The sequence below is a fragment of the Mesoplodon bidens genome (assembly GCF_964165515.1).
Source record: "Mesoplodon bidens genome assembly, chromosome: 4".
Taxonomy (NCBI): domain Eukaryota; kingdom Metazoa; phylum Chordata; class Mammalia; order Artiodactyla; family Ziphiidae; genus Mesoplodon; species Mesoplodon bidens.
Genome location: NC_138160.1, coordinates 129,536,583 through 129,562,144, shown reverse-complemented (window position 1 = coordinate 129,562,144; position 25,562 = coordinate 129,536,583). Strand labels below are relative to the sequence as shown.

The 25,562-nt window shown below is 41.3% G+C and overlaps 2 protein-coding genes across 5 annotated transcripts in view; one reads left to right on the top strand and one right to left on the bottom strand.

Annotated features, from left to right (window-relative positions):
• Positions 1 to 25,562, top strand: part of ZNF300 (zinc finger protein 300) — a 56,025-nt gene that overhangs the window by 12,541 nt on the left and 17,922 nt on the right. The window contains exon 1 of one of the 3 annotated variants that reach the window (XM_081231627.1): positions 22,178 to 22,260. The exons of the other annotated variants lie outside the window; for them this stretch is intronic. The gene's annotated coding sequence lies outside the window, so the exon portion shown is untranslated. Of the gene's footprint in view, positions 1 to 22,177; positions 22,261 to 25,562 lie in introns of those variants that run through there. 3 annotated transcript variants of the gene reach the window in all.
• LOC308615829 (zinc finger protein 300-like) lies at positions 1,587 to 21,900 on the bottom strand. Of its 2 annotated transcripts, none has more exons than XM_081231642.1 (5): positions 21,742 to 21,900; positions 19,653 to 19,697; positions 18,785 to 18,911; positions 18,399 to 18,494; positions 1,587 to 4,297 (listed from the first exon to the last, which is right to left on the bottom strand). In XM_081231642.1, the coding sequence occupies exons 1-5, from the start codon at positions 21,871 to 21,873 to the stop codon at positions 4,287 to 4,289; spliced, it is 411 nt and encodes a 136-aa protein (XP_081087768.1). In that variant the 5' UTR covers positions 21,874 to 21,900; the 3' UTR covers positions 1,587 to 4,286. The 2 variants fall into 2 exon arrangements, with proteins under 2 accessions (XP_081087768.1, XP_081087767.1); XM_081231641.1 differs by lacking the exon at positions 1,587 to 4,297 and adding an exon at positions 11,874 to 12,278.

Below are 25,562 nucleotides of genomic sequence, written 5' to 3'. Positions count from 1 at the left end.
CTCAGCAACGAAGACCCAATGCAGCCAAAAATAAGCAAAAAACAAACAAACAAAAAACACCTGGGGATTTCCCTGGTGGTCAAGTGGTTAAGACTTCGCGCTCCCAATGAAGGGGGCCTGGGTTCCATCCTTGGTCAGGGAACTAGATCCTGCATGCTGCAACTAAGAGCCCGCATACTGCAACTAAAGATCCCACATGTTGCAACTAAAGATCGCACACATGGCAATGAAGATCCCGTATGCCACAGCTAAGACCCGGCACAGACAAATAAATATTTTTTTTAAGTTAAAAAAAAAACTGGCACATCCATACAATGGAGTATTATCCAGTGACAAAAAGAAATGAGCTATCAAGCCACACAAAAACATGGATGACTCTTAAATGTATATCGCTAGATGAAAGAAGCCAATCTGAAAAGCCAATATGCTGTATGATCCCATTTATATGACATAATGGAAAAGGAAAAACTATATGGACAGTAAAAACATCAGTGGTTTTCAGGGATGTTGAAAGAGGAGAAGAGAGTTGAATAGGTGAAGTACAGATGTTTTTAGGGTGTGAAACTATTCTGTATGATACTATAATAATGGATGTACATGACACTATGAAATTGCCAAACCCATAGAACTTAGCAGCACAAGAATTGAACCTTATATAATCAATTTTTAAAAATAATTTAGGCAGTAGGGGGATCTCATGATGGAATTTAAACTTTGATAGAAGAATCTCTGTATGAAATAAATTCACCGTAGGGGGTGATGGGAAAATAATAAACTTGGGATATGAGTGGAGAAGTAAGATTAAAGGCAAGTAAACTACACATAAGTACTGTACTCTGGTTGCTAAAGTTGTTTTCCACAGGGGTTCAGGTTAATAATCCTGAAGCTACTACACATGCATACTGGAACTGAACAATTAAATAAATGGATGGCAGATGGTGGGACCCAGGAGTGAGAGGTTACAGTTAAGCTAGTGGGGAAGGCTAGAATGATCTACGTGATATTGGATTAGAGTTGGAGACATCAGTATGAAATCATGTTTAGCTTAATGGAGATAGAGATGGGTACATATACAGATATTTATAGGTATGTGTATATCCATGGGTTAGTATAAACACGTATGTATCTTGCTCTCTCAGCTGGGAGGGCCTAGAAGCTGTGACACTACAATACCAACAAGCACACCCAGCACTCAGATCTTGATTTCATTTTTATATAAGAGCTTTATTGAGATTTAATTCACATACATAAAATTCACCTATTTAAAGTGTACATTTCAATGGTTTTAGTATGCATATTTAGTATATTTTAGTGTATTGCGGTGCGACCATCACCATGATCAATTTTAGAATATTTTCATCACCCCCAAAAGAAACTCTGTATCCATTATCAGTCACTCTCCATACCTCCCCAGCCCTCCCAGCCCTAGGCAACCACCAATATACTTGGACTCTGGATTTGCCTAATTTAGACATTTCATGTAAGTGGAATATTGCAACATGTGGTCCTTGTGACTCATTTGTTTCACTTAGCATAATTTTTCAAGGTTCATCCATGGTGTAGTATGCATTAGTGCTTTACTTCTTTTCATAGCCAAATAATATTCCGTTGGAGGGATATGCCAGATTTTATTTATCTATTCATAAGTTTATGGAGAGTTAAGTTCTTTCACTTCTTGGCTATTATGAATAATGCTGCTATGAACATCTTGTGTACAAGTTTTTGTGTGGATATATGTTTCCAATTTATTTGTATATATATCTAGAAGTGAATTAATCTTTTGAGGAACTTTCAGACTGTTTTCCAAAGCAGCTGCGCTATTTCACCTTTTTATCAGCAATGTAGTGTATGAGGGTTCTAATGTCTATACATCCTTTCCAACAGTTACTGTTGTCCATCTTTTCAACTATAGCCATCTTCGTGGGTATGAGATTGTATCTCACTGTGGTTTTGATTTGCATTTCCCCCAATGGCTAGTGATGTTCAGCATCTTTTCATGTGCTTATTGGTCATTTGTATACCTTCTTTGGAAAAATGTCTATTCAGATTCTGTATCTGTTTTTAAATTGGGTTATTTTTCTTTACAATGGGAGTTCTTTATATACTTTAGATACAAGTCCCTTATCATATATATAATTTGCAAAATGTTTTCTCCCATTCTTTTCTTCCATATCTATTCACTTACATGATGGTATCCTTTGAAGCACAAAATTTTAAAATTTTGATAATATCCAATTTCTTTACTTTTTCAATTTGTTGCTTGTGCTTTTGGTGTCATATTTAAGTATCCATTGTCTACGTAAGGTCATGAGACACACCAGGCAAGCTGCCACTAGACTGGGATTATAACTTGATTTCAGAAGTAGCGGTATTCACACCTCCATGTTAAAATAAAGTTCATACCTTATTTGTTAAATCCAAAGGTAGATGAATGAAAGTCTTAATTATGAAGAAATTTCAAGGGAAGAGATGAAGGAAGTAGTTGTCTTGATCTCCTCACCCCACCTCATTCACTTTCAATTTTCCACTTTCAGCACCTTCAAACCCTGATAGAGTAAATGCTTTTGACTCTTATGATCAAATAATTTTCCTTTTCCCGCATAGCTTCTGTTTGTCAGGGTTTCAAGATTATTTTATTTTTTTCATCAAGCAGCCAAAGAAGATGTTTCCATTCCTGTCCTGTGTATTCAAGTTCAGACAAACAAACAATTTCCATGGGCAAAAACTTCTTCCAATCAGTAAATAAGGATTTTTTTGTTGTTGTTAAGGTGTTGGATTATGTGAGATTTCTGTCACCCAGATCCAAAATTCTGTGATTCTGTTTCCACGGTGCTGTGATTTTAAAAATTCTAATCCATCAGTGGTTTAGTTGTCAAGGCAGTTATAGGCAGCCTCACCCAGTTCTCTGGGCTCTCTTGTGTCTGGAATTTCAGACATGGCTGGCTGGTATTCCCAAGCCAAGTGACATCTTCTTAGAGAAAGTGAATACAGCCCACCTGTAGATCTATGTGACCTATTTTATAAGGAGAAGACCACAAAAACCATCTTTGTGTTCCATAAGGCAGGCAAATTCCAGTGAGAAGAAAGGACATGAATAAAGTACTCAGGGTAAGTTTTTTTTTTAGAAAGAAATAGTCTATCAGCCACTAGACTCAGATGCCTTTGTGGGGAGAGATGCAAGTATGAACGGAGTGGTCAATATGGCCTTATCCATATTAGAATATATGGGACCCATATTAGAATACAAGATGGTGACTCTTTCCAAGAGCCAAGGCTGCATGATGGTATAACTCCCTGGGAGGGGAGAAGACTCAGCAGATTTCTGCCCTGCAGCAGACCAGGGCCAGAAGGAACACTGGTCACTCGGGAGAGAAAGAGATGGAGGTCTGGGTCTTTCATCAAGGTTTGTCCTACCCCAAGGGATTTTTCTGTTCTATCAGGTGAACAGAGGGTAAGACCCGGGCTTCAAATTGTTTCTAAAATCACTCTAATCCCAGATTCATGCACCCCCGCCGCCACATGCTTCCCCTGCCTCCCCCTTCACATGTGCATTCCATCTGCTAACCTAACAGAAATATATCACAGAAAACCTTTCCTGCTCATGTGTTCACCTAGACACATCAACCCCCCTTTTGGACATCCCTCCTTCAGGGTGTTACTCAGACTTCATTCCGTTCTTCATACCATCTTCTACAGGTGTATCATGCTTTAATCTTCATACACTTAGGTCTTCCCAATCCCGCCAACTCTCTTTTTCCATCATGTCCTGTGTATGGGGAGGTGTCAGGATGCTTCTCAAGTAATTTCTGTTTAAGGAAAAAGGAAGGGGCCCAGCACCCTCCTACCCTGCCTCTTTTGTTCCACTCTACAGGGCTGTCTTTGCAACTTCTAGAGAGTGATTCCATTCGTGGATTCTCTAGCATGTAGATCTAAAGTCAAGACTTTATATACCATTGATCCCATTATTTTAAGTAGTTTCTCTACTATTAACATATTACATTACTAGGGTATATTTGTTACAATAAATGAACCAATGGTGATACATCATTATTAACTAAAGTCCACACTTTATTCAGATTTCTTTAGTTTTTATCTGATGTCCTTTTTCTGTTCCAGGATTCCACCTAGGATACTACATTATATTTAGCGATCATGTCTCCTTAGGCTCCTCTTGGCTGAAGCAGTTTCTCTGACTTTCCTTGTTTTCATAACCTCAACAGTTTTGAGAAGTACTGGTCAGGGATTTTGTGGAATGTTCCCCTGTTGAGATTTTCTTGATGTTTTTCTCATGCTTGGACTGCAAAGGCAGGAAGACCACAGAGGTAAAGCACCATTTCATCATATTATATTGAGGGTTCATGCTATCAACATGACTTATCAGTGTTGATATTGACATTGGTCATCTGTCTGAGGTAGTGTTGGTCCATGTTTCTCCACTGTAAAGTTACTATTTCCCCATTTCTTTCCATACTATTCACTTTGGAAATCACTAGGCATAGCATACACTTAAGGACTGAGAAGTTAGGCTCTCCATTTTTGAGGGCTGAGTATCTATTGATTTTTAAACTATTTGTTATTTGTTATATTGCTCTAGGATTTAGACAATCTCTCTCTATCATATTTCCTTCAGATTAATACTAACTTAATTCCAGTGATATATAGAAAATTTGCTCCACTCTGCCCACTTTTGTGCTACTATGTTTTATATATTTTGTCTATGTATGTTAAAATCCAACAATACAGTGTTATAATTGTTGATTTATATAATTTTATGTTTTTTTGGCTGCACCACGGGGCATGTGGGATCTTAGTTCTCCAACCAGGGATCGAACCCATGCCCCCTATAGTGGAAGTGCCGAGTCTTAACCACTGGACCGCCAGGGAAGTCCCTAATTTTATGTCTTTTGAAGAAACTAAGAGAAGAAAGGATACACACAAATAATCTTAAAAAAAACAAACAAACATTTATCATTTCTGGTACTCTTCAGTTCTTCCTGTGGTTTCAGGTTACCACCTGATGTCACATCCTTACTCCCCTAGAACTTCTTTCTTTCTCCCTTCCTTTGCACTGTAAAATATATTATACCTCTATATGTTATAGGCCCAACACTTCAATCTTTAAAAACAGATTTATGGAGATATAGTTCACACACCACACAATTCACCCATTTAGAGTATATACAATTCAATGGTTTTGGTATAATTACAGACATGTGCAGCCATCTCCACAGTCAATATCAGAACATTTTCATCACCTCAGAAAGACATTTGATATCCTTTAGCCATAATCCCCTTATCTCCTCATCTCCTCCTCCAACCCTAAGCAACCACTAGTCTACTCTTTGTCTCTGCAGAATTGTCTATTCTGGACAGTTCATATAAATTGAATCATGTGATATGTAGTCTTTTGTGACTGGCTTCATTTACTTAGCATGTTTTCAAGCTTCATCTATGTTGAATTGTGTCTTTCATTCTGTTTTATGGCCGTATAATATTCCATTACATAGATATACCACATTTTGTTTACTCATTCATCAGTTGGTGGACATTTAGGTGGTTTATACCTTTTAGTTATTGTGAAGAGTAGTGCTTTGCGCATTTGCGTACAAGGTTTTGCATGAACATATGTCTTCATTCCTCTTGGGTATATACATAGGAGTGGAGTTGTTGGGTCCTATGGTAACTCTATGTTTGGTCATTTGAGGAACTTGCAGAGTGTTTTCCAAAGTGGCTGCATCATTTTACATTCCCACCAGCAAGCAGTGCTTCATGTTGTCTACAAGAAACTCACTTAAGTATAAAGACACAGATTAAAAGATAATTCCTCCCTCCATCCCTATGACATTGCTGTCATTCCTTTCATTTACCCATAGGCTGTAATCAACCAATATACTGCCATTGTTATTTTGAACAAACTTATTATTTAGATCAATTAAGACTAAGGAAAATTTAAAAATTGTATTTTGCCTTAATTTATTCCTTCTCCAACACTCTTCCTTCCCTTATGGAGATCTTGAGTTTCTTTTCTTTTCTTTTTATAAATTTATTTATTTTGGCTGCGTTGGGTCTTCATTGCTGCGCGCCAGTTTTCTCTAGTTGTGGTGAGCTGGGGCTACTCTTTGTTGCGGTGCCCGTGTTTCCCATTGCTGTGGCTTCTCTTGTTGTGGAGCAAGGGCTCTAGGTGCGCGGGCTTCAGTAGTTGTGGCTCATGGGCTCTAGAGTGCAGGCTCAGTAGTTGTGGCGCACGGGCTTAGTTGCTCCTTGGCATGTGGGATCTTCCCGGACCAGGGATCGGACCCGTGTCCCCTGCGTTGGCAGGCGGATTCTTAACCACTGTGCCACCAGGGAAGTCCCGAGATCTTGAGTTTCTGACCTATATCATTTTCCTTCTTTCTGGGAAGATATTTTAACGTTTCTTGCAAGACAGGTCTACTGGCAACAAGTTCCCTCAAATTTTGTTTGAGAGAGCATTTCTCCTTAAACTTTTGAAGGGTCTGGTATCTTTTTTCTGACACCACTCCTGATGCCAAATGTGCACGTTTTTCTACACCAATTCTCCAACACCAATTTTATGTTTACCTAGCTAGCAGTTTGGCTGAGTTTTTTGTTTGCTGTAGATGTGAGAGGTAAAATTTCCTCCAGTGTCCTTATTTTTGTCTCCTGTGTTATCTTTAGTTTTCTCTAAACACTTCTGCTCAAATAGCATCTGAGCTTTGCAGTTATTTTAGCTGTAACCCACTGTTATTATAGAGGTTGACTGATGTGATGGTAAGATGTGGAGGGAGGGGAGCATTCTATAATCCTATGATTAGGCGCCAGTCTTTTAGTGAGGCTGTGATTTGAGGCTGTGACTTTTACAAGTGTTCTTAGCTTCTCCTGCCCCCCAGGTGAGACATGAAGGTTAAAGGGGGGCCGTGTTGGATATTTCTTTTCCTCCATGTCAAAGACTAGAGAGGGGCGGAGTGGAATATTTTCCTTCCCTCAAGTTAAAATAGTTTCTTTTGATGCAAGCCCCTTCTTAAAAATAGTTCTTCCCTTAGGCTCTGGTGAAAACAGTTTCTTTGGATGCAAGTCCTATCTTAAAAAGAACAGAATCCTCTGGGTATATTTCAAAAGGGTTACTTTTCTGCTCCCTCTGTCAGAGGCAGGAAGGAACTTTTTTCTGATCATTACCTGAAGAACTTGGGGCGGTTCCTGGAGATGACTCATGAAAGTGTGGAGGTCCCCCTAAGACTGAACCCTGAGAGTTTTTAACTCTCAGTCTACTTCACACTGAGTCTCCAGCAATTCATCAATTACAATCTAAGTGTTCCTACCTATACTGGCTCCTCTGGTGAGCTTGTTCCTAGTAACCTCTCAGTATCTTCCTTTTTCTCTAGTTTTCAGGGAAGGAGTTTGTCCTGTAACCTAAATTCTCTATAGGAAGTGAGAAGAATTGTTGATTTCCAACTTGTTCAGATTTTTTTCTGGTTGTGAACATGATAGTGACAAATTCTAAGATCTTTCTGTCAGATAAGAAACCGGAAGTCTGCTCAGTTCATTTTACTTCATTCTTTTTTTCTCTCTGTTCTCAGATCATATCATGTCTAATGATCTATTTTCAAATTCACTCATTCTTCTGCCAACTTAAATCTACTGTTGATCCCCTACAGTGAATCTTTATTTCAGGTATTGTACTTCTCAACTCCAGAATTCATTTGGTTCTTTCAAATAATTTTATCTATTGACATTCTCTATTCATGAGCTACTTTCATGAACATAGTTCCCTGTAGCTTTTGAACATATTTATAATAGCTATTTTTGGAGTGTTTGCCTTAAAAGTTTAACATTTGGGCCTCCTCAAAGATAGTTTCTATTGCCACTGTTTTTCCTGTACAAGGGTTATACTATTCCGGTTTCTTTGCATCTCTCACAGTTTTTGAGATACTAGTAGGAACTAGATACTAGTAGGAACTTTGGGTTCTGATACATCCCCTTCAGGGCTTGTGAATTTGCTCTGTTTTATTTTGTTAGTTTTTTAAAGTAGCTTTCCTGGACTAATTTTGTGAAGTCTATTTTCCTTCACCATGTATAGTCTCTGATGTTACTGCTCAGTTCCCCCATCTCCCACCCCAAGCCTGGCTTCCTAGAAGTCACCCCTGGGTCCAAATTATTGTAATGTTCAGCCAGTGATTGGTCAGAGGTGTGCCTAAGTCCCTTGAGCTAGTAAAGCTTCCACTCTCTGCTAATGGATCTGTGTGTGACTTAGAGAATTCTTTCAAGTCTGGCCTATGTTCAGTTAGTGACTATACCTTTCAAGTGCCTGCTCCGGTTGGTTCTGAGTGTGAAACCTACATGTGTGCACAGCCTTCCAGACAGGGACAACTGTGATCTTCCAGGGCACTTTTTAAGCTATTTCTCTGGTTCCCTCTGTTAAACTTTTGGGTGGCCTGCTATTTCATTTGTTGCTACTTATTTTATGGAATAGAATTCTAATTGCTTGCCACTAAGATCTCTGTTTTCAACAATGTCTGAAGTCAAGCATTCCTCCACACTGTGTACAAAATAAGTCAGGTCCCTCTGTGGAGCTCTGGAGCTTCCAGTCCTCCCTCTTGCCTCTCTCCCTGGACAGATGTCTACACTACTGCATTGGAGCTGAGGAAGCTTCTTGGTTTCTCCTCTTGGCATGGAAACTCCTCCCTGCAAGTGGGATTTGGGAGGAGAAATGGAAGCCCGAGGTCTTTTTGATTTACTCCTCCCAGTATGGAACCTCTGCTCTATGAGTGGGAGTTGGGAAAATAGCCTGCTGTCCTTTCAGCTTTTGGTCCCCCATCACCCGCTGGCGTGGAACATTTGCCCTACAAACATAAAGCCTGGAGGGGGGTGGATCAGGGCCCCAGTATTCTTGGCCTACCTTGTCTTGGGTAGAGCTACTGTATAAGAAAGAGCTAGGCTGGGAACGGGAGCCCAAGTCTTCTCAGTTGGAGCTGACTAAAATTGAGCTCCTGTAACATGGAGCTGGGGTGGGCAGATGAGACACTTTGAAGATATCAGACTTCAACAAGATCTTTCTTCTAAGTCACTTTATTTCACTGAAAGGTTTATCAGGTTGTCGATTCTCAGAACCTTTTAAATCATTCTCAACTATTAGAAGTCTAGAAATAGGGCCTCCCTGGTGGCGCAGTGGTTGAGAGTCCGCCTGCCGATGCAGGGGATACGGGTTCGTGCCCCGGTCTGGGAGGATCCCATATGCCGCGGAGCGGCTGGGCCCGTGAGCCATGGCCGCTGGGCCTGCGCGTCCGGAGCCTGTGCTCCGCAACGGGAGAGGCCACAACAGTGAGAGGCCCGCATACCGCAAAAAGAAAAAAAAAAAAAAAAAAAAAAAAAAAAAAAAAAAAAAAAAAGAAGTCTAGAAATAATTTAAAAAAAATTCTGTAGGGGGACTTCCCTGGTGGTGCAGTGGTTAAGAATCCGCCTGTCAATGCAGGGGACATGGGTTTGAGCCCTGGTCCGGGAAGATCCCACATGCCAAGGAGCAACTAAGCCCATGTGCCACAACTACTGAGCCTGCCCTCTAGAGCCCACAAGCGACAACTACTGAGGCCGCGTGCCACAACTACTGAAGCCCACATGCCTAGAGCGCGTGCTCCACAAGAGAAGCCACCGCAATGAGAAGCCTGCGCACCTCAATGAAGAGTAGCCCCTGCTCGTCACAACTAGAGAAAGCCCACGCTCAGCAACGAAGACCCAATGCAGCCAAAAATAAATAAACTAATTAATTAAAAAAAATTCTGTAGGCCCCCAAATTTCTGGACTATTTGCTTTTATTTTGGCTTGTCAATCACTAATTTTTCCTGAGTTTATCTCTTTCTTGTAAAAGCTTGCCAAATGCAGCTAATAACAGTGAGCAAACATTACTAACACTCTGTTCTCTAATATCTTCTAGAGCTGTTAGCACAGTAGGTGTATGTAATGGAGACAATTTTACCAATTGTTTTGCCAGTTTGTCATCATCTTTTCAGCCTTTGACATGTTTTCTCACTGCCCAAGTGCTAGGCCAATGTCACATATTTTATTTTGTTACACAGGCAATACACTTCTAGGACCAACCTCTAAATCAGTGACTTAATATAGGGGCAATGTAGGGCAGTGGTTCCAGGCTCATAGCCTTGTGAGAATGAAATAGAATGATGCATGTGACACCCCCTCCCCCAAGTCCTTTCTATCTCCCTCTATCACAGCCCTGATTACAGTGAATCGTTTCCCTATCTTTCTAATTAGAATTAAAGTTCCAATTGTACCCTTGAAAAACATAAAAATAGCTAACATCTTATGAATACCGTACATAGACTATCTTGTATAATCTTTGCAATAACCCAACAAATTAGGGCATTGTTATCTCTAATTCACAGAAGAGAAAATAAGGCTCAAAGAAGATCTAGAATCTAGAATCTGGTTGCCTGCAGAACGAGAGCTCTTACACCACCTCTTGTATGTTTTTCACCTGTGTACATAATTCTCTGTTAAAACTCACTTTAGGAAAAAATGAGGTTTCATTTAAAATTAATAAATAAGGGAGAAGTTGATTTCTAATGCCATGGATGTTTACATGGAAATTTACAGGGTATCTACCCCCCCACCATTGAATGGATTTTATTTTATTTTATTTTATTTTTTTTTTTTTTTGCGGTAGGCGGGCCTCTCACTGCTGTGGCCTCTCCCCTTGCAGAGCACAGGCTCCGGATGCGCAGGCTCAGCAGCCATGGCTCACGGGCCCAGCCGCTCCGCGGCACGTGGGATCCTCCCAGACCGGGGCACGAACCCGTGTCCCCTGCATCGGCAGGCGGACTCTCAACCACTGCGCCACCAGGGAAGCCCGGATTTTATTTTTTAAAATGAATACTTCTCTCTGAAAAAAGTCCCTGTATTTCTGAACTGTAAAACCCTAATGAAAAGTATTTCTTATTATTCTATCACAGGTGAATTAGGAAATGCCAAATAGATAGAAATGGTGCATAGTACAACAAGCCTCCAATCATATTGTTAGATTGTGTAGTATTTATAGTTTGTATACTCAAACTTATGAAGTAATCCAGTGAAAATGAATAATAGTATGTATATTAATTTGCTAGGACTGCCAAAAAATCATGCCACAGACTGGCTGGCTTAAAAAACAGAAATCTGGGGCTTCCCTGGTGGCGCAGTGGTTGAGAGTCCGCCTGCCAATGCAGGGGATACGGGTTTGTGCCCCGGTCCGGGAAGATCCCACATGCTGCGGAGTGGCTGGGCCCGTGAGCCATGGCCGCTGAGCCTGCACGTCCGGAGCCTGTGCTCTGCGACGGAGAGGCCACAACAGTGAGAGGCCTGCATACCGCAAAAAAAAAAAAACAACAAAAAAACCCCAGAAATCTATTTTCTCACAGTTATGGTTAGAAGTCCAAGATCAAGGGGCAGGCAGGGTTGGTTTCCTCTGAGGCCACACTCCTGCTGTCTCTTTACATGGCCTTTCCTCTCTGTATCTGTATCCCTGGTATCCTAATCCCTTCTTATAAGGACACCAGTCAGACTGATTAGGGCCCACCTAATGGCCTCATTTTAACTTAATTACTCTTTAAAGGCCCCATATCCAAATACAGTCACATTATGAGACAATGGGGGTTAGGGCTTCAACATATGGATCTGGGGGGACAATAACAGTATATAAAAAGGGGTTGGGCTTCCCTGGTGGCGCAGTGGTTGAGAGTCTGCCTGCTGATGCAGGGGATACGGGTTCGTGCCCCGGTCCGGGAAGATCCCACATGCCGCGGAGCGGCTGGGCCCGTGAGCCATGGCCGCTGAACCTGAGCGTCCGGAGCCTGTGCTCCACAACAGGAGAGGCCACAACAGTGAAAGGCCCACGTACCTCAAAAAAAAAAAAAAAAAAAGGGGTAATTTAGTCACCAAAAACAACTATTTAAATTGTAGTGAGTGTTGTAAGAGGCCATGGCTACTTTCTTTTGCTCACTCTCATATGATATCTGTCTCATATATACTTTATGTAAATAACAATACATTTACATACTCTTATCACTGATCAAGAAGTAGCAGGAGTCTTTTATATATGCCAACAAACAACAGGAAAAAAGTTTATTTTATACTTTAGAATTCTTATTTAGGATGCCCTATGTTTTGTTACAATTCATACTTTGTTAAAAGAAGAAAAAATAGGGAATTCCCTGGTGGTCCAGTGGTTAGGACTCTGCACTTTCACTGCCATGGCCTGGGTTCAATCTCTGGTTGGGGAATGAAGATCCTGCAAGCTGTGCAGCACAGCCAAAAAATAAAAAAAAATTAAAAATAAATAATTAAAAAAAGAAAAAATAGTACTATTTAATGTGGAAAATAATTGGTAATGGCATTCTACATATATAATACTTATTTTATATTTGTAATTGTTAGCTTCACGTAAGCAATTCCAATACCTATATGATTTACATTATGTGGTGCATAATGTAATGTAGAACAGTTTGGAATATAATGCTTTCATATTTTGCAGACTGTCCATATATGATTTTATAATTTTGTTTTGACTAGCCCACTTATTAATATTTCAAAAGTCTTTGTAGTCCACAGTAAGCATTTATCCTTTAACAAGGAGGTGTACTTTCTGTAATATCTTCAAGAAATACTTTGGCATCACATCTGAAATATGATTTCTACAGAAATATAGCTACATACTTTAAATTTGTTGAATTAATAGGCTTCTTCTTAAGACTTCTTGATACATAATAAGGTTTGATTTCTAATGAAGGCTTTCTGTCACTGTAATTTTTAGTTGAAGATATTCCCACATTAGTTTCTCTTTTAAGAAACTTTTTCTTTATGAGTCCTCTTATGGTGACAGAGGGCTGAGCTATGTCTGAAGGCTTTCCCACATTGATTGCATCCATAGGGTTTTTCTCCTGTGTGAGTTCTGTGATGTATAATGAGGTCAGACTTCTCAGAAAAGGCTTTTTTACACTCATTACATTCATAATGTTTCTCCCCAGTATGGATTTTCTTATGTCTAATAAGGCAGGACACTTCACTGAAAGCTCTCTCACACCTGGTACACACATAAGGTTTCTCTCCTGTGTACAAAGAGGTGTGACTTCATGCTGAAGGCTCTCCCACATTCATCACACACGTAGGGTTTCTCCCCAGTCTGAGTTCTCTGGTGAATATTGAGCTGTGATTTTTGGAAAAAGGCTTTCCCACACTCATTACACTCATAGGGTTTCTCCCCAGTGTGAATTCTCTGATGTTCAATGAGGTGTGACTTATGGGAGAAAGCTTTTCTACATTCAGTACACTCATAAGGTTTCTCTAGAGTATGGATTCTCAGATGTATAATGAGATTTGATTTCTTGCTGAAGCCTTTCCCACACTCAGTACATACAAAGGGCTTTTCTCCTGTATGAGTTCTCTTATGTATAATGAGGTCTGACTTCTGGAAGAAGGCTTTCCCACATTCACTACATTCATTCTTTCTTGCATATCTTCTGTCACCACTAAATAAGTCTAAATAGTTAAAACTTCTACCATATGAGTCATGTCTTTGGAGTCTTAGTTTTGAAGAAACAAAGGCTGTGCTCAGATGACATCTATTTTCAAGTGCATTACAATTGTTACACTTTTCCTCTGTCACAGTTTTCTGGTCAATGAATGCAACATGCCTGAAAAGTGTTCCTTGGTTCTCTTGGTGCCTCTCCATGTGGTCATCAACTTGCCAGACTTTTTCTAGAAGGGAGCATAATAAACTATATGTCGGTGAATATTTCTGCTAACGTATTATGACTCATAGCTTTTTGCACTGTTGTGAGATTGAATCTTTACTTGCAGACCCAGTATCCATATTAACAGAAATACCAAGGCTAAATGGAATCTATACCCCTGAGCTTAGCAGGAAAGGCACAACTTTTAAAAAAACTGTAGTAGTAGTAAAAGAACTAGATAATGTGACAATGAACATAAATATATTTGACTATATGCAAACAAGACTGTAAACTGGGGAGAAAAATGGAAATAATGCCAAGAAGTAGTAAAAAGGAACAAAGAAGAACAGCTGCTACAGGGTCAATGGGAAGAGCCCATCTAGGAGAAATAAAAGTGACTAGGGTAAAATGGTGATTAGAGGAAATAAAGGAAGGACTGGATGAGGAATAGAGAGATTTGAGCTAGTGTCTCATCAACTCATTGTTGGATTGCTGTAGTTTAATCTTCACTTGTCTCTTTGCTTCCAGTGTCATTGAGCTCTTGTCTATTCATCCAGCAGCATGAAACTGATTTTATAAAACCATCAATTCTACTTGTAAACAGGAACACTTTTGTAGCCAGTATAATGGTAATTCATTCTTGTATAGGTGTGAGGGCACAGGAATTCCTATGTCCAGTAAGAGGAAAATATGCCATAGGATAAGCCAAGCTTGCCTCAGGATTAGAGTCACTGCTAAATTCTGATTACTGAGTGTGTATTATTCTATAATAGTTCATAGATACTGAATCAATCCTGACTTTAAATGCTCTCCCTACCTTGCTCTCTACCTACCACAGATGGAAAATGAATTGTCGTTAAGCATGTGGGCTCTCAATCCAGATTACAATCTTAGCTTCATCACTAATTAGATGTGTGACACAGGTCAAGTTAATCTCTTTGGGCCTCAATTTCCCCTTCTATAAAAAAGGATAATAATATCACCTATCTTACAGGGTTTTGTGAGGATTAAACGAGTCAATCGCTTTAAGTACTCAGAATACTGCCTAGCATGTAATGTTTCACTAGTTAGATATTATATTTATTATTACTGATCCTCAGACAACTATGTTCTTGCCACTTTCTGCTTTATATCATGTTTTCCAAGCATCTGGATTCTATTAATGTAATCTTAAGCAGTAGATTTCTCACCCTGTATCTAAATTCCTATCAATCTTCATTTTCATCTATTGATATTTTATAAACTTCTGACAGTACTTGACTACTGTTACATTTATGCTACCTATATCCAGAGCAATAAAGGCACCCCTTGGCTCAGAATTTGACAATGCTACTGAGCTTCCTGGCCCAGTTCCCAACATGTAAGTCATCACTCTTTAAAGAAAGTGAGTAAATTTCTATTCTATGTCTACCACTGGAACCCCAGAGGCTTCAACACATATCTTTTATCCCAGTGATACTGTGATTTATAATAAGAAATATATATTTCATCTTTGTCCCTGTTTCTGGCACAGAGCTCCAAAAACCCTTGTAATTTCCTAAGTGATGAAAGTCATAAAGGTGTCTTGTGTTATGTTAATAAGTGACTTATGGGAAGCATCTAAGGATCGGGGCTGGTTGCCAGTGGAGCCAACCATGTGATTAGAGGGCTGGAACTTTCAGTTCCATGCCTCAACTTCCAGAGAGGGGAGAAGGGCTGGAGGCTGAAGTACTCACCAGTGGCCAATGATTTAATCAATTGTGCCTATGTAATGGAGCCTCCAAAAAAACCCTAAAGGAGGGGGTTCAGAAAGTTCACAGGTTGGGGAACCAGAGTGCTTTCATGTACCACCATGCTGGGCCCCAAACTCCATGAGGCCAGAAGTTCCTTGAGTTTGAACTTCTGGCCTCCATACCTGTAAGACAATTAATTTCTGTTGTTTTAAGCCTAGTTTGTGGTAATTTTTAAATTGCAGCCCTGGGAAATTAATACAATGTTAAAAAAAAAAAGACACTATGACAACGCAAGGGTGATGGTGGGTAGGCTAGAATGCTAGAGAAATGAAGATCAAAAACTCTAGGTCCAACCGCAGTGACTTTTTAGCAGAGATAGAAAAATCCATCTTAAAATTCACATGGAATCTCAAGGGACTCCGAGTAGTCAAACACTCCAAAAAAAGAACAAAGTTGGATAACTAACACTTCCTGATTTTAAAACATACTACAAAGCCACAGTGATCAAGACAGTGTGGTAATGACATAAAGACAGATAGACAGACCAAAGGAATAGAATAGAGAGCCCAGAAATAAACTCTCATGTATATGGTTAAATGATTTTCTACAAGAGTACCAAGATCATTCAATGGGGAAAGGACAGTCTTTTCAATAAATGGTGCTAGGAAAACTGGATACCTACATGCAAAAGAATGAAGTTGTATCCTTATCTTATGTCATATACAAAAATTAACTGAAGACAGATCAAAGACTTAAAGAGTTAAAATGATAAAACATTTATTTGGGACTTCTCTGGTGGTCCAGTAGTTAAGACTCTGCACTTCCACTGCAGGGGGTGCAGGTTTGATCCCTGATTGGGGAACTAATTTCCCACTTGACCGCAGAGTGGCCAAAAAAAAAAAAAAGATCAAACACTTAGATGAAAATACAGAAAAAAGCCTCATGGAGTTGGATTTGGCAATGATTTCTTGGATGTAACACCAAAAGCATAGGCAACAAAAGAAAAAATAGGTAAACTGGATTTCATCAAAATTAAAACCTTTTGGGGCTTCCCTGGTGGCGCAGTGGTTGAGAGTCTGCCTGCCGATGCAGGGGACACGGGTTCGTGCCCTGGTCCGGGGGGATCCCACGTGCCGCGGAGCGGCTGGGCCTGTGAGCCATGGTCGCTGGGCCTGCGCGTCTGGAGCCTGTGCTCCGCAACGGGAGAGGCCACAGCACGGAGAGGCCCACGTACTGCACCAAAAAAAAAAAAAAAAAATTAAAACCTTTTGTGTGTCAAAGGACACTATTAAGGGAAATTGCTGGATCATGTGGTAATTCTCTATTCTCTATTTACATTTTTAAGGAATTCCCATGATATTTTCCACAGCTACTGCACAATTTTACATTCCCACAGAATGTGAGAAAATACTTGCAAATCATGTATTTTGTAAAGGATTAATAACCAGAATATATAAAGAAACAACTCAGTTTTAAAATAGGCAAAGAGGGGGGCTTCCCTGTTGGCACAGTGGTTAAGAATCCACCTGCCAGTGCAGGGGACATGGGTTCGAGCCCTGGTCCGGGAAGATCCCACATACCATGGAGCAACTAAGCCCGTGTACCACAACTACTGAGCCTGCGCTCTAGAGCCTGCAAGCCACAACTACTGAAGCCCGTGTGCCTAGAGCCTGTGCTCCGCAACAAGAGAAGCCACCGTGATGAGAAGCCCATGCACTGCAAGGAAGAGTAGCCCCCGCTCACCACAACTAAAGAAAACCTGCGCAGCAACAAAGACCCAGCGCAGCCAAAAATAAAATAAAATAAATACATTAAAATAAAATAAAATAGGCAAAGAACTTGAATAGACACTTCTTCAAAGAAGATATACAAATGGCCAATAAGCACATGAAAAGATGCTCAACATCACTAATCACTAGGGAAATGCAAATCAAAACCATAATGAGATACCACTTCATACCAATTAGGATGACTATTTATTTAAAAAAACTAGAAAATAACAAGTGTTGGTGAGGATGTGGAGAAATTGGAACACTTGTGCATTGTGGTGGGAATGTAAAATTGTGCAGTAGCTGTGGAAAATATCATGGGAATTCCTTAAAAATGTAAATAGAGAATTACCACATGATCCAGCAATTTCCCTTCTGAGTATATACCTGAAAGAATTGAAAGCAGGGACTCAAACAGATATTTGTACACCAATGTTCATAGAAGCAATATTCACAACAACTAAAAGGTAACAACTCAAATGTTCACTGGTAGATGAATGGATAAATAAAATTTGGTATATACTACAATGGAAATTATTCAGCCATAAAAAGGAATGACACTCTGACACATGCTACAATATAGATGACCTTTGAGATATTATGCTAAGTGAAATAAATCAGATACAAGAGGACAAATATTCTAAGATTCTACTTATATGAGTTATATCTAGAATAGTCAAATTCGTAGCTATAGAAAGTAGAATAGTGGGTACCAGTGGCTGGGGGAAGGTGGAACAGAGAGTTATTATTTAATGATTTCAGTTTGTGATGATGAAAGAGTTCTAGAGATGGATGGTGGTAATGGTCTCACAACAATGTGAATGTACTTAATACCACTAAACTGTACACTTAAAAAATAAATTTTATGTTGTCTATATTTTGTCACAATTTTAAAAAAGAGAAAAATGTCTTCTCAAGGTCCTAAATGAAGTTGATAGGGATCACAGGCAGAATACACCTGAAGGAGAAAATGTAACTCTCTAACAGCCATGCAAAAAAAACCACATTAATATGTGAAGGTGGTACACAGAAATGGTGTTCAGGTAGATATGAAATTTATGTTAACTGTCCCTAGTTATTTCCAAAGGTCCGAGGCCTTTATGAAGAGAATCTGAAGGATATTTCTCAAAGATGCCAGCCCTCATTAACCAACTGTGAACTTCATTTCATTCACTTCCATCCACACAACTCTTCACCTAACTCACCTGGGTATCTCCAACTTGAGATTTCTCTCGTCACCATCCATGGTTCTTCTCCTTGTTCCAACTGGTAGATCACAGCAGGCTTGGTGGTTTTATATTCTGTCAATGAGAAATGATAAGGGATTTGGACCTAGCTACTTGGGCTTCAGGTCCTTTGAACTCTCAGCTTCATCAGGGACTGCCTGATAAAGGTGCTCACTTGTACCTTAAAAAGAGGTTTTTTAAACAAATGTGTAGCCATATCTCCCCAAAGATTGTCAGTTGTCACCAACTGAGACTCAGAGCCACACTAGTAAAAGTATTTCAGAGGGCTGGCAATTTGGAGCAACTGAGAAAGGAAAAGCAGTCAACCAGGTGCATACCAATCAACACTGGGAAATGGTCCTCACCCACTGAGATGAGGTTGATATAGTTCTCCAGCATCACGTCCCAGGACAGATCCCTCTGGGGAGGGCCCAGATACTGCCACTCCTCCTGGGTGAAATCCACAGCCACGTCCTTGAATGTTACTGGTCTCTGTAACAACACATTCCTATTCCAACTAAAATTATCTATAATGCATAAAATGGACAAAAATGCATGGCAACTTGTTTCTAACCATGTTCATTAGTTGACAATGCTTCCCAAAATTTAGTCCCATTTCGTTTTTGGGGATATTACACTAAACTGGTCTCATTCTGTTTCTCCAGCACTGTGCTTTGATGCCTGTTTGTCTAGATTTATGTTCTATTTTGTGCATGACACAAAACTCCTATTTGAAATACTTTATACTTGTGAAATAATTACCCATTAGGCCATTCATTTAATAATAAGTCATTAAACAATTATTTACTGAGTACCCACTACATGTCCAGAGCTGACTGTCCTAAATGCAAAGGATCAAATATTGGAAGCTGATCCAATTTGCCAATATGTCAAGCCATAGAAAAAATGCTTACTCAGTGTCAAAAGTTATACAATGAGAAGGCACTGTTCAAACCGTTCTTGATAAGCTTTTTAATGAAGAATAAAACACTTTCTCAATGTTTCAAATTACAGTGTACTAAATATTTGTTTTTATTATTTTTTATTTCCCTATACTTGTATAACCAAGAGAGGATTCAATGTTTTGACAAAAAAGTTTAAGGTCACAGAATAATTATAACCAATGGGGAAAATCTCATTGATTATTAAGATTGGTTTGAACTATTTCAGCTCATGTGGTCATTTTTACAATCGTGTACTACTGGTCCTGTATAGCAAAACAAACTAACTCACCTGGGACTTGGTCATTTTCTGTAACCCTTGGGTAAAGGCAGAGATCTATGAAGATAGAGATAGGTTTAAGAGAATGAGCCATGTGAGACCAGGTATGACTTGAAGATTCCAGAATCACTGGTGTAATAAACCCTGACACAGGTGACCATAACAACCCATACACAGCTGCCTCAACAGTTGGGTTGAAGAAGCCACTGTGGGAGAATTTCCCCTGGGTCCTCCAGAATTCATTGAGAGAAAACCACAGATTTGCACTAAGATTTAGCTACAAGGATATCTGTTGTAGCACTTTTTAACAGACTTAAAATTGGAACAAATTAAAGAACTGGTTAGTCAAATAGATATATACCCCCCAAGTAAATTTGTAATAATCAAAAATGATGTTGTCAGAAATTTATCAAAATGTAAGTGGTAGTTGATGTACACCCTTCTCTGACCCTCTAGTCATGAGTTCTGTGGACTCCAACCAGGGCTGTAGGACTACAGATAGGCTACAGTTTGAAAGTAGGATGCACCAATATTGGGTTCTCAGTGGGACCAAGGATCTAGGCAAAGACATCTATAGACTTGGAAATATAGTGTCCACATGGTGAGATTCATTCACCAGTCTGTCTGGAATCTGCCCCAGGGGAACTGAGGTGCAGGTCCCTGTGGTTTAAGCTGAGGAGGAGCAGAGTTCAGTCAAATGCTGTGTTTTAGGCTAGGAGACATGTTGTAAAAAGTAGGAGAGTTGGAAACAAATATCTGGGCTCGAATTTACCTGCTGGCTATTTGACCTTGAGCAAGTCACTTCACCTTCCTGAGCCTCAGTAAAATTGGAAATAATACCTGTGTTGTACCAGTGACTTTACCCGCCCACCCCTTTTTAAATTAAGCTAACAAATATATTTTACAAAACAACCTAATGTTAATGTAGGGGTGTGTGTGTTTGTGTGTGTGCACACTCATGTCCATGCTAGCTGTTCCCTCTGGCCAGCACACACTTCCACTATTTCATCAAGACTTTAGTCAGATACCAAGGAGGGCTCCCTGTCTACCTAATTTAAAATTAACCCTTCTCCCATTTCCCTTACCCAGATCTACTTTTTCTTTGTGTATAACACATCACCTTCTAGTATACTACATAATTTACTGATTTATTATGCTTATTGTTTATTGACTATCTCTACTTAGCTAAAACTAAAATTTCATAAAGGCAGGGATTTTTGTCTGAATAGTCAATAGCCAGCACCAGGAAAGTGTTTGGCTCACAGACGCTCAAAAAAATAGTCACTGAAAAACAATACATATGTAGTTATAGTAAGTTTCATAAAACAATGCTTATTACATGGGATACATACGTGATATTTTACAGTATTTTATTTTTTTAAATGTTCACATACAAGAGTACATACTATAGGATTCCATTTATATGTTGTTCTATAAAGGCAAAATTAACCTGTAGAAAGTGGAAAACTGGTTGTTTCTCAGCATACGGGGGGAATGATCGACTGGGAAGGTTCAGAACTTTCTGGGGGATTAAAATGTTTTGTATTTTGATGGTGTGGTGGTTAAATGGGTGTATACAACAATTTTTACATTTTTATTCTCTGTAAGTTACGTGCCAATTATTCTACGTAAATTATAACCCAACTTTTAAAAGGCACTGGCAAATAAAAATACTAGTCTTTACTAACTGAACAGATTTCATCACCCATACTCACGACCGTACTGGGTTTCAACCCATAGTATGAAAAACTGACTTACAGGGTTGCTATGGGGTTAAAGCTAGACACCTTTGGAAAAGCAGGTAGCATTCCACGGGCAACAATTCAGACCTTCAGTAAAGCTTGGTTCTCTTTCCACACCCCAGAGGGCGCTCCGGGCATTAACCACTTGTGCGCTCCTGCCACCGGCGGATGCGCTCCGGATCGCCACACCTGCAGAGCCCCTGCATCGCCCGATCCGCGACCCGTAAGAACGCAGTCCCGGGAGCCCGCCCACCCGGGGCTCACGAACTCGGGCTGGGGAGGGTCACTGTAGCTTTTGACATACGCCGGTCCACGCCTCTACCCCGAGGTCCGGCTGAGCCCTATTATTCCCCACCCACCTCATACCCGCGCCATCTTCCTCTGCACGGCGCACCTCCAGCCCCGATCAAGGCCAGCCAAGTGAGGAGCTTAACCTCTCGGGCCTCACCGCCGCGCGGGGTCACCACCGTGAGGACTTGGAGGGCACACATGCGCAGAAGACGCTGCCTCGCGCGGGGCTCGCTGGAGCGTTTCCTCCGACTGCAAACTACATCTCCCAGAATGCCCGCGCTGAGGTGCCGCACATGCGCAGCGAGAGGCCAGGCGCGCGTGAGGTGTCGTCCCGGCGGGCGTGAGGTGTCGTCCCGGCGCGTTCCACCTGATTCCAGCGCTGCGTTTCCCGCCCCGGTCCCCAACTCCCTTCCCGGCAGAAGGTGCACTGGGCGATGACGCACAGGCGCACTGTGCCAGGAATCTTGCGGTGGCGTCCGTACCTACTCCGTTTTAAGAACTCTCCTGGCAGGAACGGCTTTCACTAGAAATTTGAGGACTTAACTCTGGAATTTGAGTTTGAGCCCAAGGCTTTTCGTTGTGGGCCTGTGAGTATGAAGTTACGACAAAATGGGAAATACATCTTACAGATTTTATTAAAATGCCTGCAAATTGAAGCTAACAGTGGTTGAAGTTAGTACTAACTGAGTGGGATAATTCTGAAGAACACACACATAAATTTATATTGATTACACAAATATGATGACCAATAGCTAACTCGTCTGGGTAATATTTAAAGAGAAAAATTTGAAAAAGCTTGGAGACAGATTTCCTCCTCAGGGGAGTTCAATTTAAGAAGGTGTGTTCCCGACCCTTTGGAGTCGGGCCCCAAGAAGGGTCTACTTCAGAAGCAAAAGAAAGCTTTATTCTGTGGTCAAAGAATGGAGAGGTGCAAACTGGTGCTCTAGAGCACACGTTCTCCCGGAAAGCCCATTAGCGGGGCTACTTTACAGGGTTCTTATCAGTGGCGGGCGGGGTGGAGATCTCCTGGGTGAGGGGCAGGCGTGGTGCTCACGCACCTCAGACTGAAGTGCCGGGTACAGCGTCAGCACACGACCTGCTGCTGCCACCGCCATCTTGAATTGAATGTCCTGCGCAGGCTTCTGCTCACCTCAGGCCAAGTTGGGGTGTCCAGCACAGCGCACAGCGCTTCTGCTCTGGGAGCGCTAATGCGATGGGTTAGGTGCAAGGCCTCTGCACACGGCCCTCTAACAGGCCAGTGAAACTAGACTAAGCACAAAAGAAGAGGTTAGACCTTATCACTTAGATTCCATCTTATTTTCCCCAGGGGACCCTAGTGGCCTTTGGCAAAGTGGCAAATCCCCCCTCTTTCTTTTGACCTGCCCCTCATTCTTGACGGGTGCTGAGGGGTGAGGCTCTGTCTTCTGCAGCTGCTTCCTGCCGAGTTTGGGTGTTGTCATAAATAACCCCAGGTGGAGGAGCACAACTTCTCCTCTGCTGCCTTGAGATATGTTTGATTGTTGACTGGCCTCAGCCCTGACTTCATATCCCTGAGCGACCACCATTTGAAGTTTTATAGATTCTAATCTTTTGGAGACAAAGGACACCAGACAATTTAAACTACATGGCCCAAATATCAGCAAGAGGACAATGGCTCTTAAGGGACCCAGGAAACGTAGAAACCAAGGATGCTGGGGAGGGCTTGTTTTACCCTGCTCCAAAATTTGTTTGGCCAGATTAGGCTGGCTGGCTTCTGTTAGCCAAGTTGGTTTTTCTAGTAGCCTGTCTACACTTTCTTCAATCAGGCCACTTGCACTGATGTAAAAGCAACATGTTGTATTGACATGCACATACCCCCTCCCTGGTCAGCCAACAGATAATCTAGGGCAATCCAGTTATCCTGAAATCCCTATTGCTTGGCATATACAATTACTTATCTTTTGCCTTTTTTTGGAAAAGGAGTTTTAGGTTGGAGAGAGGTTCACAAGAGTAGTGTGGAGTGGGGGGGGTGGGGGTGGGGGATGGTGTCTGTTGTCTTGGGTTATTTCTCCAGAGGTTGGGGCTCAGGAGCCCTCTTCATTGGAGTGTGATGTACCCACGGAGTGATCCCCTGCAACTTCAGGGCAGAATGGGTGGTTAGGATCACGAAGCACGGTCCGTTCCACTTAGGAGTGAGTTGATCTCGTGGGCTGCCTGTTTTCCATGTTTTTAGGTACGCCCACTCTCCTGGCTGGAAGGGATGTAGGGCCAGGTCAGTGTGTGCAGGCCACTCGTGGTTACTGTATTCTGTGAGAGCTTTCATGGTTTCTCCTACCTGGAGAGCTTGAGTTGTTTCATTCCAAGGCGGGGTTAAGGTGTCCCTTCTTGGGCTTGGGGAATGGATCTACCATTCATGAGTTCAGATGCATTTAAGTTTAATTTATCCCCACTGGGGACTAACCACATGTAGAGCATAGCAGCCAGAAGAACCTGAATCCAGTTTTCTTGACAGGCTGAGTGTAAGGTCCATTTTATGCCCAGGGCACTCACTATCCCCTTCGTCACTTGAGACACAAATGCTGGATCATTATCATTTTGTAGGGATCCTGGGAGCCCAAACCTGGGGATTATTTCTTTTAGTAATGCCTTAGTTACTTCAACTGCCCTTTCAGTTCTAGTGGGGAATGCTTATATCTGAAATTGTCCCGTACTCTCAGTGTGACAGTGAAATCTATCTGCCAGTGTTCTCCAGGGTCTGTCCCTCTGGTTTGAATGGGTCTTATCTGGGGGCCTCTGGGGGCTCTGGTGTTGGGGTTATTTATTGCACCAATGGGGCAGGTCTCAACTACCCAACCAATTATGTTTTTCGTGCTTGGGGTCACTATGATCTCAACCAGCTAATTATCTAGGACTTCCCTCCCATAGTGAGATCCTTAATGGTCCTCCCTGATGGCTTGGCAAGCTACAGTTTGGGGCATTAACTAGCCACCCATGACTCCCCAAATCCCTATTGAAACCCCATTTTGGGATTTTGTCTAATATTTCTTCTGTGTAGATTGGGGAATAATTGGATGGATCTGACCTTCAAAGTATGAAGGGTAGTTGCCAAGTTACTGGTTCTAGGGTCACCTTTTTGGCGGTTGCATCCACCGTGTTGTTTCCCATTATCCTCTGCATCCTCCTTTTGGTGACCCCAGCAATGAATCATTGCCACCTTTTTTGGAATCTGTACTGCTTCTGAGAGTTTCAATATGCTTAAGCCATGTACTACCTGTTTATTCTCTGCAGTAAGCATAACTCTTTCCCTTCAGATAGCCCTGTGTCTTGTGTAGGGTGGCATATGCATACCAGGAATCTGTGTAAATATTTAAGGCCTTCCCTGTCCTGAGCTCTAAGGCTTGGGTGAGGGCCATCAGTTTCGCCTTTTGGGCTGAAGTCCCTGGGGGTAGGCCTCTTCATTCTATGACTTGGGTCTGGGAGGTTATTGCATATCCCACCAGGCTTTTTCCCTCCCTCATAAAACTACTCCTCTTCAGCGTTTGGGAGAGGCTTGATTCCTAGGTCGGTGTAACTGGGATAGACTGTGTCTGTTGTTTCTATACACTCATGTTCTAAGGGCCCTGTTTCTGTAGGTAGTAAGATGGCAGGATTTAATGTACGACAGGTGACAGGTTTTTTGTTTTATCTTGTTTTGTTGTTTTTGGCTGCACCACGCCCCAGTGAAAGTGCTGACTGCTAACCACTGGACCACCAGGGAATTCCCAGTGTATGACAGCTTTTCATAGTAACCACTAAGGTGTCCAAAAGTGTAGCCTGGACTTGAATTGCCCCGGGGGATAGCATTCTGTTCCCTTAGAGCTTACTAATGCTTGAAACTGGTGTGGAGTTCATATGGTGATTGGCTGTCTGA

What these genes read in the sequence shown, in the direction of transcription:
- LOC308615829 (XM_081231641.1), bottom strand. Translation starts at nt 21,873, where the DNA reads ATGTGTGCCCTCCAAGTCCTCACGGTGGTGACCCCGCGCGGCGGTGAG. An exon ending in GAAGATGGCGCGGGTATGAG is followed by an intron (nt 19,698 to 21,741) that starts GTGGGTGGGGAA and finishes CTATCTTCATAG; the next exon opens with ATCTCTGCCTTTACCCAAGG. An exon ending in TATCAACCTCATCTCAGTGG is followed by an intron (nt 18,495 to 18,784) that starts GTGAGGACCATT and finishes TCTCATTGACAG; the next exon opens with AATATAAAACCACCAAGCCT.